The sequence below is a fragment of the Amblyraja radiata genome, chromosome 1 (genome assembly GCF_010909765.2).
Source record: "Amblyraja radiata isolate CabotCenter1 chromosome 1, sAmbRad1.1.pri, whole genome shotgun sequence".
In the NCBI taxonomy this organism is placed as follows: Eukaryota; Metazoa; Chordata; class Chondrichthyes; order Rajiformes; family Rajidae; genus Amblyraja; species Amblyraja radiata.
Window position 1 is genome coordinate 18,862,174 of NC_045956.1, and position 17,760 is coordinate 18,879,933.

At 40.9% G+C, this 17,760-nt stretch overlaps 1 protein-coding gene across 3 annotated transcripts in view; it reads right to left on the reverse strand.

Moving 5' to 3' along the window:
• rapgef2 (Rap guanine nucleotide exchange factor 2) overlaps positions 1 to 17,760 on the reverse strand; it is a 96,407-nt gene that overhangs the window by 47,336 nt on the left and 31,311 nt on the right. For all 3 annotated transcript variants that reach the window (XM_033018290.1, XM_033018272.1, XM_033018282.1), the window contains exons 8-11: positions 17,357 to 17,560; positions 14,003 to 14,111; positions 10,415 to 10,658; positions 3,119 to 3,276 (exon numbers count right to left, since the gene is read on the reverse strand). In XM_033018290.1, the coding sequence (XP_032874181.1) occupies positions 3,119 to 3,276; positions 10,415 to 10,658; positions 14,003 to 14,111; positions 17,357 to 17,560 (715 nt within the window). The remainder of the gene's footprint in view (positions 1 to 3,118; positions 3,277 to 10,414; positions 10,659 to 14,002; positions 14,112 to 17,356; positions 17,561 to 17,760) is intronic.

Below are 17,760 nucleotides of genomic sequence, written 5' to 3' on the forward strand. Positions count from 1 at the left end.
CCTTTCATATTGGTCAACGTTAATAATATCGATCCATTGGTGCAACTCTTTCCTAGTCAAATGTGACAATGTTCTAATATTGGGTTTCCCAAATATGCATGTGTTTTATTGAATTATTGGAATATTCCAAAACATAAGATTGGAAAATATTGGATTTATAATTCAATTAAAACCCATAGCATTCCATATGTAAATTTGGAAGCTCGATTAAAACTAATTCTGTTCACTGCATAATTGTCCCACCATACAATTCAAACCATGGATCATCTACTTAATTCCATCAAAAGAGTAAAGGGCCTGTCCCACGAGCATGCGACCTGCATGCGGCAAGCGCGACCAAACCGGAAGCAAGGGCCGTGAGGAGGTCGAGTGATCCCCATACGGGGCCGGTCCCACCAGCATGCGGCGAGCGCGACCAAACCGGAAGCGGGGGCCACGTGGAGGTCGAGTGAGTGACGTGAAGTTCAAGCGAAGTCCGCGGGATGTACGCCGTCAAGACGCTGCGTATGTTAAAGGGCCTGTCCCACGAGCATGCGACTCCATGCGGCAAGCGCGACCTAACGTGGTAGCTTGAGCCATACGGCCTCGCGGGGTTGGTCCCACATCGATCGCCGGAGCCATATGGAGTTGTGCGGAGCTGATCCCGACATCGCGCGGGGATCTGAAAAATTGACTGTGTTCAAAAATTCCGCGCGGCAACGGCCTGCCGGCCCGCAGCCGCCTCGACGGGCGTGCGCAGCGTCTCGACGCAGTACGCAGCGTCTCGACGCCGTACGCAGCGTCTTGACGCCGTACATCACGCGCGAACTTCCCGTGGACTTCGCTCGAACTTCACGTCACTCACTCGACCTCCGCGCGGCCCCCGCTTCCAGTAAGCATGCATGCTCGTGAGACAGGCCCTTAAGTCCTGCAAATTTGTCAGACGGTTCTCATGCATTAAGAAATAACTCATTGTTTCCCACTGGGCTTTTTCACTCATGGAAAAATCATCTTCCCTTTTATGTGCTTGGATGGATTATTAAAATGTGTAAAAGAATTACATTGCTAATTACCCATCTCAAGAGCCAGATAGTCATTCTAAAATATCACAAAGTAACATTAACAAGGTCACTCTATGAACCGAGACAAAATATATTTTTAAATTATTTTCCGATCACTGGAGTAACTGGTGTCCGTTCCTTCCTTCCACAGATGCTGCCTGACTCAATGAATCCCTGCAGCACTTTTGTGTTTTGATCAAGATTCTAGCAGCTACAGTTTTTTGTGTCTCTGTTTTGATCACTTTACTTTTGTACAGGTGTCAATAACTACAATTTTACTATCTGATTAACCACCGGGTGGCGCCAGCAATGGCTGCCTCGCCAACAGTCTGTCTGTCCTTTCCTTCCTTGTGTTTAAATAGTATGTGTTAAATGTATGTTTTTAGTGTTGTTTTATGTGGGGGGAGGGGGTTGGGGGATACTTTTTCTAATCTCTTACCTTGATGGAGATGCGATTTATTCCCGTATCGTATCTGCGGCCTAAAATTGAGGAGTTGACGACCTTTGCTGGAAACCGATTTTGAGAGCTCTACCGTGGGTGCTTACGGGACTTTAACATCATGGAGCCCGCGATCCCTTTGCCAGGGATCGACCTCGGAGCTCCAACCGTGGGTGCTTGAGGACTTAACAGAGACCGACATCGGAAACTCCAAGCAGCGGGAGTTTTGACCGCCCTGACGCGGAGTTGCGATCGCCCTGACACGGGAGCTTCGACCGCAGGTTGCGGGAGCTGTGAGCACCCCGACGGATGGTTCGACTGCCCCGACCGCGGGAGAAATAAAGAGAAAAAAGATTGGATATTTTTGCCTTCCATCACAGTGAGGAATGTGGGGAATCCGCTGTGGTGGATTATATATGTGGTGAAATACATAAATGTTAACTTTTATGTATTTCTTGTTGCTTTTTTTTCATATGGCTGTATGTTAATTTGCATATCACTGTACCTTAATTGGTACATGTGACAATAAAAGGCCTTTGAAACCTTTGAATAAATTGGCGTACTTATAGATCGGTTTCACTCTTACACACGTGAAATCTCTGTTGGCAACAAAGGCACTAAATAAAATTGCAGAGAAGTGTTAAGAGCATATTTCATTCTATCCTTAACAGCTCTTTGATTTTGATTTTAATGTGTCTTCTTTATGGATCAAACCCAGATCTGTCTCATAAGCCACTTCCATGCACATATAGACTCATATGAACGACTTAAAAATCATTGGCCTCAATTTGTGAACAGTCCAAAAAAATAAATATATTCTCACTAAACTGAACTGAACTACAAGTTCCTACAACTGCAGGAAGAATTCTACATTACTGAGAGTGAAAGGTTTTCCAATTCTTCGAAATTGGAACGTATTGTTTTTCTGTGGAGTCAGATAAAATTGTAAACAAGAACGCAAAGAATGCAAAAGTGATTTTACAATTGTTCAAAATAAAAAATCCCAATATGGTTTAATCCTGTTCCGGGGACGCCTGCATTTATACCACGGTAAGACTTTCAATTCAGATATTACCAACTCAAATAGAGCTTGCCAGATTTGACAGATGTGTGTGACTGACTAACAGCCTTCATTGAAAGGTAATAAAGATAGTTGCAATCTCATAACTATACTCAAATGAAGTGAGCACACAACATCAAACCTGTAAGAAACTCCAAATCTCTGTAGTAAATATTTATCTTTGTTATTTATGTAACAAAATTATTTGATGTAATGGCTGATGGAACAAAGCAATGGAATAATTATATTTAAAAAAGTATGCTTTTGCTTAATGGGCAATGACAACTGACTCATTTGCATTTAAATTTAAGGTTTTATATGCAAAAGGCGAAACACCATTACAATTTAATCCAAGTCACGTCATATAATTTATTATGGTAAGGGTCTGGTTAAAATTGAATTGTACACCTAACAGCAAATTTAGTTACTAGCCAAGTGAAATTACTTATGTATGTAAACAACACAAAGCCGAATTGGGTTTCTGCCTAGAAAGTATATTGCATATAGAAAGTATATGCAACAAGTATCCAAATTAGGCACCCAACAGGAAGCACATTTTGGAATTAAATTTACACTCACCTGGTGTAGTGTTGAAATCAAGAATGCGATGATGAGATTGCAACAGGTCAGGATTACTAGAAGATAACGTTCCGCTTACAGGCAGAGCAGGAGCAATATGTCTGCATTGTTTCAAGCCAACTATGCTGTCGTCCTGAGATTGACCAATACCAATATCACTGTAAGAAGTAGAGGAACAACAAAACTGGATCATTATCACCAATTTTAAACCACACCAACGCTGCACAAAACATAACCTATTATTTAAAGCACAGAAAGAAGTCATCAACCTAACAAATCAATGCCACTAAGATTCACATGGACTCACCTCCATTACATTCTCCCACTCCGCTATTCTTCAAGCACTTATTTAGCTTGCCCTTAAATATATTAATACTATTTGCTCAACTTTAAATCACAAAGCAGTCAAGGTGTTTCAGGAAATGATGAGAAAGTAGTGCTGAAGCCAAGTTTGAGTCAGCCATGATCTTTATCAATAACAGAGCAGACTTGAGCTGCTTCTATAGCAGTTCGTTTTTCACATTCCCATTTATATTTTATATATGTTTATAGGATAAAGACAATGCTGTCAAATGCAGCACCTCATTCCAACCTAATTTTCATTGAAATTGTAAGACAAAGGTATTAACATGGTGATGTTAGGTATAGGTGTAAGAATCATCTATGTCTCACATGAAGGTCCCAAATTTATGATCTTCCAAAACCAATTTTTATGTAATGGAGTCATAGAGCTGTACAAGATGGAAACAGGCCCTTCAGCCTGGCTTGTCCATGCTGACCAAGGTGGCCTACTGATCTAGTCCCAATTCCCATATTTTGGCCTACAGCTCTCTAAATCCATCCTATCCATATATCTGTCCATCTCTTTTAAAATGTTGTTAAGAGATAATACTTTTTAATTGGACTATATAGTTAACAACTGACACAACTTGACCACCTTAATTACATCGTCCCACTTATTCACATCGACAATAAAATCCTTGATCAAGCACTGAGTGAAAGCAATATAGGAAGCCTAATGGTTCACTAATAATGAGAAAATCTGCAAATTTTGCAGCGATATCATTGTCAACTATGCTAAAAAAAACGAAGACTAATCCTTCCTTGAGCGAAGGAAAGGAAGGTAGACAGCAGCTATTGGAATGATCACTTCAAAGAACTCTTTCAACTGAGCTTCTATCCTTGATGGTCACCTACGTGTGGAGCCGTAGAAGATGGACAAGATCCACAATGAGTATTTCTCATCTGTTTTACCATGGAGAAAAAGCAGAAGGTTAGGGACACTTAATGGAAATGTCTTGAGGGCAGTTCGTATTACAGTCGAAGAGGTGCTGGATGTCCTGGGATGTTTGAAGATAGATAAATATCCAGGGCCTGATCAGAAGTATCCAATGACACTGTAGGAGAGCTAGAGCAAAAATTGTGGAAACCCTTGCTGAGATTTATGAATCATCGTTCTACACAGATGTGGTGCCAGATTACTGGTGGCTGGCCAATGTTGTGCCTCTATTTAAGGAGGGCTGCAAGGAAAAGCCTAGGAACTATAGAATGGTGATCCTAACATTTTTGGTCGATAAGTTACTGGAGAAGTTTCTGAGGGATAAGTTATATATCTATTTGGATAGTCAGGGGCTGGTTAGGGAAAGTCAGCATGGCTTTGTTTGTGGGAGATCAGCCATCGATGTTGTCTATATAGACTTCAGCAAGGCATTTAATAATGTTCCGATTGGTAGGCTGCTTTGGATGATTAGGCCCATGGGATCCAGAGAGAACAAGCTAACTAGATGCAGAATTTGTAGGAAGCAGAGAGTGGTGGTGGATTGGTGTTTTTCCAGACTAGAGGCATGTGACTCGTGGTGTGCCTCAGATACCAATGCTGGACCCATTGCTGTTTGTGGTTTATAGGAGTTTGGGCAGGTGAGGACTTTATTCCTTGGAGAGCAGGAGGCTGAGGGGTGATTTAATAGTGGTGTATGAAATCACAAGCGTGATATATAGGGAGAATGCACAGAGTCTTTTACCCAAAATAAAGGAATCAAGAACCAGAGGACATAGGTTTATGGTGAGAGGAGACAGATGGACAGATTTAATAGGAACCTGAGGGGCAACTTTTCCACAGAGAGGATGGTGGATATATGGAACAAGCTATCAGAGGAAGTAGTTACTATATCTACATTTAAAAGACATTTGGACAGGTACATTGAAAGGTTTAGGGGGATACGAGCCAAACCCAGGCAGGTGGGACTAATGTAGATGAGACATCTTGGACAAGTTGGGCCAGATATCCTCTTTCTGTGTTCTCTGACTCTATGACTGTGACATGACGTGAAAACAGCAAGATCTTTAGAGCATGTGGTATCCCTAATGACATTTAGAAACTGGGTAAAGATGAACTTGTCAATGTCAGCAAGACAAAGGAGATAGTGATGACTTCAGGAATCGAAGCAATACACATACCCCCAGTTTGCATTGATGGCGCCGAAGTAGAGATGATTGAAAAATTCAAATCCCTAGGTGTAAATATCATCAACAACTTCTCCTGGACTACCTTGAAGCAACAACCAAGAAAGCACACCAACGCCTCTACTTCCTTAGAAGAATTAGGAGGTTCGGCATGGCCCCAATAACTCTCACCAACTTCTACAGATGCACCTTAGAAAGCATTTCATTGGGTTGCATCACAGCTTGGTTTAGGAACAGCTATATCCAAGAACGCATGAAACAACGAATTGTGGACGCAGCCCAGACCATCACACAAACTAACCTCCTTTCCATTGACTCCATCCTGGCCACTCCCTCTTCTCTCCTCTCCCATCGGGAAAAGGTATAGAAGTGTGAAAATAGGCACCTCCAGATTCAGGGACTGATTCTTCCCAGCTGTTATCAGGCTACTGAATTGTTCTTCCACAACTAGAGAGAGTCCTGAACTACTACCTCCCTCATTGGTGACCGTCAGACTATCTTTGATCAGACTTTATTGACTTCATCTTGTACTAAACGTTATTCCCTTATGTACCTGTACACTGTGAATGGCTTGATTGTAATCATGTACTGTCATTTCCCTGAAGGGCCTGTCCCACTTGGGCGTCATTTGCGCGTAATTTACGCGACATCATTTATGCGTCACGACGCAAGCTTGATGCGCGCATGGTGCGTGATGACGTAGGCAGTGACACGCGGTCATGCGCAGCGCCCCAGGATTTTGGGATGTGCAAAATCTTCGCGCGCCATCTGCGTGACGTGCAAATGACGCCGAAGTGGGACAGGCGCTTAACTCGTCAGCATGCAACAAAAGCTTTTCCCTGTACTTCGGTACATGTGACAATAAACTAAACTGAACTGAACTTCAGTTGCAAATTTACAATGTCATTTCCCACATCCAGACATAAAATTCATGAAAGGAGATTCATGAAATCCCCACAGATGCTACAATTAAAATAATCTTCAAGAAAGGAGAAACATCCAATTACTGTAACTGCTATCTGACATAGGAAAGTTCATAACCAGGGACCTCCTCAGTTATCTCCTAAAAACTGAAGACCTATTCCCCAAATCAGTGCAAAATTTGTCCATCACCAAGTACTTTAGATCTGATCTTCTTTGATTATTGGAAATGACCTTATTCATACAACAACTTCAAGCGAAAAGCACCAACAACCACCAAACATGGCTTTTTGTCATCTCACACAGCCTTTGTATTTGTTAATCGAGAAGGAGCATCCTTCTAAAACTGAATATCTAGTGATTAGTCTCCATGTCACCTCTACTATTAGATGGCATGCAAACAATAGGTCCACCATAAACTCAAATGCCAGTGTCACTGTGTCATTGCCTCAACACTTTTCTCTGTCCTCCTTGTCACTTTCAGTGAAAGTTTCAGACCGACATCGCCTCAAGGACTAAGGTAATTCCAACTTCTATCAAGCCAACAAAGATTGCACGTGCACTCTAATGTTGAAATCAGAATTTTGTTGACTCATTTAATGAAGCACATGAGAGGTTGAGTCATATATATAGCACACACAATACAAAAGATGAAAATGTAGGTCATTTCTCTTTTCTCCAGATCTCCACTCATGAAGGCTGACATTAATGATGAAATTTACCATCACCTTCAATCACGTCAAGACCTCAAAATCTGCACAAACCTCATGGTCTACTAACCAATGGTGCTTCCTGGCCTCATGTGGATTTTTGAATAATGGACACAACTCCACTTAGGTAGCTTATAGCCCAAGTGCATGAACATTGAATTCTACAATTTTAAATTAACCTACGAACACCTTTGTTCACTCCCTCCCCCCCCCACCAAAAATCCATTCTCTGACTTCACATTTTGTGCATCCTCTATCCTTATCTCCTTACCTCACACCTTTTGCTTTTTCGTCTCTGACCATTGTCCAACTATCTACCAATCAGAACCTATCCTCACCTGTAGCCACCCATCAACCAGGCTTTGTTCCCCCACCCCTTTTACCATCTATCTGAAGAAGGGTCCTAACCTGAGACTACACAACAAATTTCATTATAAATTTCATTATATAAATAACTAAATTAAAACATTTTTTACACCCACAATCTGAAGGAATTGATGCTCATACTTATAACCAGAACTGCTTAAAATTTTGAGTTAAATTCACGTTTAAAGTATTTAGATCCAAAATAAGTTTAGATCCAACATAATCCTTGAGCTAATCGGGTATGAGAGTGTAATTAAAAGATCTCTCTTTAATGCACAGGAGGAAAAACAGGTCACCTAGCAATTAGTAAGTTATTATTCTATGAACGTATTCATATAAAATTCCCTCCAGGTCCAATAGATCTAGCTCCTTTCTCTTAAGTACCATTTACTCATCCTTAATTCCAGAGTGAACAGAGAATTAATAAAAAGTGATTACATTCTATCTAACACGAATCTCAATGTGTGCGATGGAGAACATAATTCAAGTGAATTAACAAAACTAAACAACCACACACATTATATTTATACAATGTATAGTATATGAACTCCATTTGACTCTGTTCCTTTATAGTCTTAATTGAGCACTATTTTTCTTTATATGGAAGATTTCCTGAAGAACTGTTCTCAGATGCTTGTCACATTATAATGAGCTGTATAAAGGTTGCAATGTTTCTCAAAAGATGATAAAAATAACTGACGTGTATGTCAGACCTACTCAACATCTTCAAAGCATCTGACCTGGTAAGATAGGTTCATGCCATGTCATGTAAATTGAAAAAAATCTGCAATATATATGCAAAATAATTGAAGAAAACAATTGGCGTGAACGTCATTTTCCATTCCATCCTCTGGTTAGGTTTCCAATATCAATTGCATTGTTTCACTTCCTGCAGTAACCTCCATTTTCCAATTCCTTCATTTGATTGTGATCATAAATTCAACATTTAATAGTAGGCGAGATTATTTTTTAACGATTTCATGCTATTCTGCTATCACTACAAGGATTATTTTGTTGCTGCATTGGTGTTTTTTTTTTACATTCTCATCTAATTTATGGTTACAATGAAGAATATTTGTTTCTGTAAGAGAGGTGTAGATCATAACATTGCCTGTATTAAATTTACGCTGCAGAATTTCTAGTCAGCATCAAAATAGCAGCAATGACTTGAAGAAAGCTGCCTTAAAAGATAGTCGATTGCTCTTATGTGCAGTAGTCAATACTGATAGTTTTCAGGCATCAGTTCTAAGAGAAAATTGGCATCTAGAAATAGTGACATCATCAAGCTTCTGAAGCATCATTTACAATGAAGAATTCTCAGACAGTAAGAAGAAATAAAAGCTACACACATCCACATTGTGTAGTAAATAAGGAACAGACTCACAATTAAGGCACAAGCAGAAATATATATTCTTTACAAAAAAGCAAAAAGTAAGTAAGTTTTATTTATATAGCACATTTTAAGTCAACTCGCATTGACACCAAAGTGCTTTACATATATTAAATAATAAGTTTCCATACAAACCCTAGAAAAAGGTTAAAAAAAAAAATGAATAAAATGGACACATTATAGAGTTCAACACAAACGTCCCCCCACAGCAGAATCAAAATTTTCCACTGTGGGGAAAGGCACCAGAAAGTTAAGTCCTCTTCCTCTGTGAAACACCCAAGGTTGGGGCCCATTTGTGGCCTTGCAGCCAGTCCGATGATTTTCAGGGCCCTCTTGCCGTGAAGATGGAACTACAGCGTCGGGTGAAACATTCCTCAGCGGCTTGGAAAAGTCTGGATCGGCTGCCTCCTCCCCAGAGGCCGCGGCACTCGTAGTCCTCAGGACGCGCCGGTTAGAGCTCCGACCCCGGCGAACTCGATCCCTGGCTCTGCGGCGCTCCAAATCCAGCGCCGCCCGCGGCTGGACGCCCGCAGCCACAGCTCCGCGATGTTGGGAGTCGGCGGCCAAAGCGCTCCGGAGCTTACCGCACGGCGACCCGGTAGGCATCGCCCGCTCCGTGTTGGTATCCCAGCGCTGCGCCACCGCCGCCGAAGCTGTAGTCCCAGCCGGTCCCGACAGGAAACGCCGCTCCATTTTCAATGGTAGGCCGCGAGGACGGGGCGAAGAAGCAGCTTGGAGGGATGCTGCCTCTCCGACCAGGTAGGTGACTAAGAAATAAAGTTTCCCCCTTCGCCACCCCCACCCCCGACATAGAAGACCTCCACTAACATTTTTAACAGGACAAGATAAAATAAAATTAAAAAAAGGTGTAGAGACGGTCTGCAGGCAGGCTGCCATACACAGACGGCGCCCACTCCTGCACATCCGCCAGCTTTACTATAAAAGTGAAATCAGAGACTATAATGCAAACGTATTCTGCTGCTCCAGATGTCCAGTACTGATCTATTAGATCCCTTCTTAACCTCCCATTTTGTGTGATTGTATTGCATCATAATAGAACAGAACACATTCTCAGTATGAGGAGGAAACTCGATGCCCACAAAAAATATGCAATCTCTACTCCAACTGCTAATTTAACGTGTTAGTAATGTGGCAGAATTTTAAAGTAAATATATAATAAGAATGGGAAAGAGAATAAAATCAGCATACTTGGCATATGGACTCTTTCATCACCATTCAACATATTGATGGAAAATCGATGTTAAAATATTCACTAAATCAACTCAACATTAATGACCTGCTCATTTGCCAAATACATTATTTATTCAGGAATTATTAATTCTTGCAAAATGTTGCCTCAACCAAGTGCAAATCACACAGCACTTACAAACATATTCATCAATCGTCGAATTTCCATAAATTTCTCAGCAAAAAGCACCCACTTACTTGTAAGGTTTTTGTGGAAGGATGCTGATTCGTGTCTTGTCCAGAATTTTCTTCAGTTTGTTCCGTCCTGCCACTGTATTTGTCTTGGATTTCCTGTTTGCTTTATCTAATCCAATCACCTGTTCAACATCGACAGCTAGGTCTGGGATGGAATAGCGGCTGCCTTTTTTGTCACCTATTTTTGGTAAGTGTGGAGCACCATTTCTCTTTTCTTCTGCAAGTCTGGATAGAAGTTCTTTAAATACTGTGCAAGAAGCATAAACATGAATCAATCAAAGGACTCTGAAAAATGATTATTGAACATTTTTTTGATTTTGGAACAAAAGTGGCTTTGACCAAAATATAAACTTAATGGGAGAGAAGTTCCATACAATTACCTAATTTAAGACACAATGTGACCGTCTATATAAACTATACAGACAACTATGCACATATCATGTACACCTCTGCACGAAGAAATATAGCAAATAGGTGCAGGAGTAGGCCATTCGGCCTCTCGAGCCAACACCACCATTCAATATGATCATGGCTGATCATCCAAAATCAGTATTTTCTTCCCATATCTCTTGATTCCATTAGCCCTAAGAGCTATATCTAACTCTCTTAAAGTTCAATTTATCTGGCTTGATACACTTAATATGAATGGCCTTCCTTACCGTATTTAATAACATAATATGTATCAAAGGTATCAAAGGTATTTTATTGGTCACATTCACATACACCTAGGTGTAGTGAAGTGAAATGCTTCTTGCCATTTTGCAGCACATAAAGAAGGAATACAGACATAACATTAATAAGAGTTTTAAACATAAAGAACATCCCCCCACAATGGTTCCCATTATGAGGGAAGGCACAAAGTCCAGTCCCCAACCCCAGTTCACCCATAGTCGGGCCTATTGAGGCCTCCACAGTTGCCTCTACGGAGGCCCGATGTTCCAGGCCGTTCTCGCCGGATGATGTTGCTCCGGCGTCGGGAGAGTCCTCTCAGCGGCTTGGGAACCCTGGAATGGCCGCGGCTTCCGAAGCCAACAAGGCCGCGCCGGTTGGAGCTCCACAACTGGCGATCTCATCTAGAGATCCCAGGCTCCCGGTGTAAAGTCAGCACCTCCGCCCGCAGCTGGTCACTCCACAGTCCCGCAGCTCCGCGATGTTTTCCTCAGCGATCTTCAGCTCACCGGAGCTCCAGCGCGGCGACCCGGGCAAGGCATCGCCCGCTCCAGCGCTGTGCTGCCGCCGAAGCCGAGGTTCTGGGCGGTCCCCGACAGGAAACGCCGCTCCAGGCCCGCTGGTAGGCCGCGAGGACGGGTCAAAGCTGCAGCCCGGAGAAAAGCTGCCTCTCCGACCAGGTAGGGACCCTGAAAGGTAGTTTCCTCCTCCCCCATTATATGCATTATCTTTCTACAATGACGAAAATTCCTCAGTTAACAAAGGTGTCCATGGCTGGGCCATCCATACAGCAACACAAGGACAACAACCAAGCTCAAGCTGTTGAATAGCAAGGGATAATTATGTCACCCAACTAACAAGCATCAAAAGATACCCAACCCACCACCTCATAACATTCAATGTCATACCCACTATTGGATTCCCCATCGTCAATATCATGGGGTCAACACAGACCCAAACGTTAACTACACACATCTCTGGCTATGAAAGCAAATCTAAGACCTCCTATCCTCAGATGAATGACTCCACTTCTCACTCACCAAACCCCTTCAACCAGCAGCAGGCAAAGAATCTAGAGGGCCATAGAATATCCTCCATTTACCTGGCCAAGTGCAGATTCAAGAAGTCTAAAGAAACATGGCTCCCTTTGGGACAAAGTTGTCTGTCACCCTGTATTCATCACACACTCCCTCCACCACTGCCCCATTGTAGCCGCCATGTCCACCGTCTACAACATACATGGCAGCAACTTGCCTCCAACTTACTTTCGGGCACATCCAAAAAATGGATACCTGGAAGTCTTCCTATGAAGCATACACTTTCATTCTGTGAATATTTTGCCATTTCTTCATTGTTTCAGGCTCTAAGATTTCTACAGTATGGGAACAGGCCCTTCAGCCCACCTTATTCATGTCGACCAAGATGGCTAATTGGGCCAGTCCCATTTGCCTGCATTTACCCACATCCCAATAAAGCTTTCCTATCCATATGGCTGTCAAAATGTCTTTTAATTGTATACAATACTATAACTTCCTTCAGCAGGTTATTCCAGGGAAAAACCACTATCAGAATTAAAATGTTGCCTCTGACGCCCCTCTTAAATCTCCCCGCTCTCACGATGCCCACTTGCTCTAACCCGGGAAATGGACTGTGAGCATTCACTTTATCTGTGCCCTTCATGATCTTGTACATCTCTACAAGATCACCCCTCAGCCCCCCCCCCATGCTCCAAAGATAAAGTCCCAGCCTACATAACCTTCCCCACTGTGCACAACACCACCTATTTTGGTGTCAACTCCATATTGACACACAATGTTAAGATTCAAGATTCAAGAGAATTTATTGTCATGTGTCCCTGATAGGACAATGAAATTTTTGCTTTGCTTTAGCACACCAGAACATAGTAGGCATGACTACAGAACAGATCATTATATTGCCGGATCATCGTTATATCATCATCATCGATAGTTATCATCGGATAACTATATTGCCATCCAAATAGTTAGTATATAACAAACAGCAGCAAATCAAGCTCTGATCCGTGGCACTCTACTAGTCACTGGCCTCCAATCAGAAAAAACAGCCCTCCATAACAACCCTTTGACTTCTTTCTCCAAGACAAGTTTGAATTCATTTGGCTTGATCACCTTGGACTCCATACAATATAGCTCAAGTTCAAGTTTACATTTATTGTCACATGTACCAATTAAGGTACAATGCAGACCAGCCTACAATTCAGGACCTTATCAAAAGCTTTGAAGTCCATCTGCCAATCCTCTGCCCATTGGTCCAGTTGATCAAGATCCCTTTGTAATCTTAGTTAAACATCTTTACTGTTCACTATTCAACTAATTGTAGTATAATCTGCAAATTTACAAACCTTGTTACCTAGATTGGCATGCAAATTGTTAATGTAACTAACGAGTGGACCCAGCACCAATATCACTGCCGCTCACCACTTGTTGCAGACCTCCAGTCTTAAAAACATCCTCTGTCCCCAACATTCAAGCCAATTTTGTATCCATTTGGCAAGCTTGCCCTGGATTCCATGTGATCTAACCTTCAGATCAGCTGACCAGGTGGTACCTTGTCAAAGGCCTTGCTTAGTCCATATAAGGCAATGTCCACCACACTGCCCTCATTAATTTTCTTGATCATCTCTTCAAAAAGCTTTCCAATCTAATGGAGTCTTCCCAGAATCTGAGGGACTTCAAAAGGTTATGGTGAATGTGTCAACCATTTCACCAGCCACCTCTTTTACAACAATAGGATGAAGCCCATCGGGACACAAAGCCATAACATATTTTTTAAGCTTAATTAATTCAATTATTCCTTTATCTTTCATGGCTTTTAAAAAAGACAATAAAATAGACACCACAAATTATATGTATGGAACTTCAGCTGTATTTAGAAAAAACCTACCAAACAAGTTTGTTTTCACAGTGATAGACAAATGAGTGTTGTTCCTAAGAATTTCCAAGGCTTTAGGTAGCTGAATATTCTCAAAGTTTTGTCCATTAACTTCCATTACCTGAAAAACAAAATGCAACTTCCATTTTAATTTTCTTCAATCTCAAAAAAGCATCACACAAGTTAATGTGTAGGAAGGAACTGTAGATGCTGCTTTAAACCGAAGATAGACACAAAATGCTGGAGTAACTCAGCGGGACAGGCAGCATCTCTGGTGAGAAGCAACGGGGGACGTTTCAGGTCGAGAAGAAGGGCCTCGACCCGAAACGTCACACATTCCTTCTCTCCAGAGATGCTGCCTGCCCCACTGAGTTACTCCAGCATTTTGTGCCTATCTTCGGTTTAAAGCAGCATCTGCTAGCAGTTCCTTCCTATCATACAAGTTAACATTGGAGTTACAACCTTTAATGATTTTGAGACTATGTAACTGTAAAAAGATCAGCTTTCAAACTGGTTAAAACAGCTGAATCTGACTAGAATTTTATCATAGACAAGTCATTTTGCAAGCTAATTGTGCAATGTAATGAACAGCTTCACAGATGCAGCTTATTGTAACTGTTACAGCAAGGGAACTAAAACAGCTGATTATTGAAAATGTTAGTAAAAGGTGATAAGTATACCAGATGGTAGCTCAGTGGCATACTTTCTTCATAATACTTCAATTGTTTCTGAAAACATGATGCTTAAATTACTTGCAGTGCTTTTCGGTTTTATTGCTGTTTATCACACAAAAAATATTGAGCTTGTGAGATCACTTCATGATTGCAACGGTTCCATTTGCAAGTTTTTTTAAAAACATATGCACTGTCACAAACAGTACATAAAACCACCACGAAATGTTCAGTTTCTATTCCAAGTGCAGTGGACGAAACAAGGACTAATTATTTAAGAATTTGTATTAATTCTGCCAGTTCTGAGATTAGAGATTAAAAAATCTCAAGTTTGTGAACAATTTTAATTAAAAATTCGGGAAATAATGATTCAAATTTTCAGATGAGGCGATTTTCGAGATCATGAGGTAAATCTCTATCGGAATATGTAAAAATGTCACCGTTAGTGCGTCCTGTTTTCGAGGAGATGTGAATCACAGAAAAACACACAAATACACATACACACACAAATACACAAATGCATCCACATCCAAGGTCAGAGTTTTATACGTATATTGATAAAATTATAATAATTATTTATATTCCATACATTTATATCTATTTATATTAAAAGCAAGACGGATGGAGAATGGCCCACTTTGGACCAAATGGGCAATGTGTGTGTGAAACCACAGGATGTAGGTGAGTTCTTAAATGTGGTAGACATTGTAGTTAAATTCTGGAAGGAAGACAGTGAAATTCTATGACAAGCTAAAACCATAAAAAGATGCATAAGATGCCTCAGCGAGTATAACGGTGGATGAATCCCCAGGATCTCAAGCAATGTATTTCATTTTGTATGGTAGGCAAAAGGAAGAGATTCCTCAGACTATGATGAGATGTTTAGATCTTTGCTAGTCACAAGCAAGATGCAGATGGCTGGAGGACAGCAAACACGTGGTACTTTTATTCAAGAAGGGCAGCCAGGAGATCAGTCTAACTTTAGATATAGTCGAGATACCGCAAAAAAAAATAATCTGAGGGGCATGGTTAATCTACATTTGGAAAAGCAGGGTTTAATCACAGATGAGCAGCGGGAAAACCTGCATGATCTAACTGACGGAATTTGTATTGATGAGGACAAATGTGGTTGATGCAATTTACACAGACTTCAGTAAAATATGGGTGATTAGTCCAAAAAGGGTTGAGTACATGGAAGCCAGGGTAAGTTGGTAAATTGAATCAAAAATTTAAAAACACAAAGTGCTGGAGTAACTCAGTCGGCAAGGCAGCATCTCTGGAGTACATGGATGAGTGACGTTTTGGGTTGGGACCCTTCTTTAGACAGGCTGAGTGACTCCAGACCTTTTTTTTGGTAAACCGGTATCTGCAGTTCCTTGTTTCACTGAATCCAAAATGACCTCAGTAATGGGAAGCAGACGATCATGGTCAACTATTATTTTTTGTCATTGAAACAGGATTAGTGATGTCACAGCAACTGGAGTTGGGATTCCTACTGTTTGTTTAAACATTAACAATTTGGGTGTGATGCAGTAGATTTGATTTGTAAGTTTGCAGATGACAAGAACATTGGTGGTGGCGTTATGGAAAAGAAGAACAATGTTAGCTGCAGGATATTGGCAAGTTGGTAAAATGGGTAGAGGAACAGTGCATGGAATTAAAACCCGATAAGTGAGAGGATATGCATTTTGGGAAGACTAGTAGCTCTAAAAAAGATGCTATGTATGCTAGAAATGTTGGGAATTGTGAGAAACAGAGGGATCTTGGCATAGAAGCCCAAGGATACCTAAACGATGCAACACAGGTAGATATGGTGGTTAAGAAGGCACAGAAAAATATTTGCTTTCATCAGCCAGGGCACAGAATATAAACGCATTAAATTTAGTTGATACAATTTAATAAGACAGAGTTGACGTGGATACGTTTTTTCTATTGAGAGTAGGGAAGATTCAAACAAGAGGACATGATTTGAGAATTAAGGGACAAAAGTTTAGGGGTAACATGAGGGGGAACTTCTTTACTCAGAGAGTGGTAGCTGTGTGGAATGAGCTTTCAGTGGAAGTGGAGGAGGCAGGTTCGATTTTATCATTTAAAAATAAATTGGATAGGTATATGGACGGGAAAGGAATGGAGGGTTATGGTCTAAGTGCAGGTAGATGGGACTAGGTGAGAGTAAGTGTTTGACACGGACTAGAAGGGCCGAGATGGCCTGTTTCCGTGCTCTCATTGTTATATGGTTACAGTAAGATATTGTCACTATCTGATGAGCTGATCAGTTTACCACGCCATCACCTTGTTTTCAATTTAGTACACATTGGAAAAACATTATTAAACAGTACGATCAATTGTAACTTGAGAAAAGGATGAAAAATGATGAAATTTTTCAAATCTCTTCTTTGTAGTTATCAAAATACTGAAGGACTCAAAATTATACCTGGATAAAACTATAAAAATCAGGCAGTCAAAAATGTATTTTAATCCAATGATGCATATTCCAGCAAAGGTGCTTCATTAACGGGATATATAATTGCGATTTTCAAAGAGCGCTAGCTCATAAAATTTGAGAAACTGTTGAATGGGCAAAAATAAACTGTGAAGTTCTGCTGCGGACATGATACAAACGCGTAAATATATTTAATACTTAAGTAGACATATGTTTTTTTCAATTAATAAATTGTTAAAATAAAAAGCATACCTGATCACCACGTTTCAATCCAGCTTCAGTAGCTTTGCTTCCAGGTTCTACACTATCAATGAAGATCCCAAAACCTTTCTCAGTGCCTCCCAACAGGATAAATGGCAAGGGGGATTCACGTGATGACTTCATTAAAGTTACGAGTCGGCGCTTAGCCTTAGCTGCACAAGCAATGTTCAAAAGCCTGAGGTGACCGCCCATTTTCTGCACAGCACAAAAATATATTGTTAACAACATAAATTTCAACTTTTGCTGAGATGAACACAAGACAAGAGGGGTTGCAGACCATATAATCTCTCAAGTTTGCCTCAGCATTCAATATTCTGGCTGGTCCAGTAGCTCAAGACCACTTTATTCCCTAATCCTTAAATCTCTTTATTCAATATATATATATATATATATAT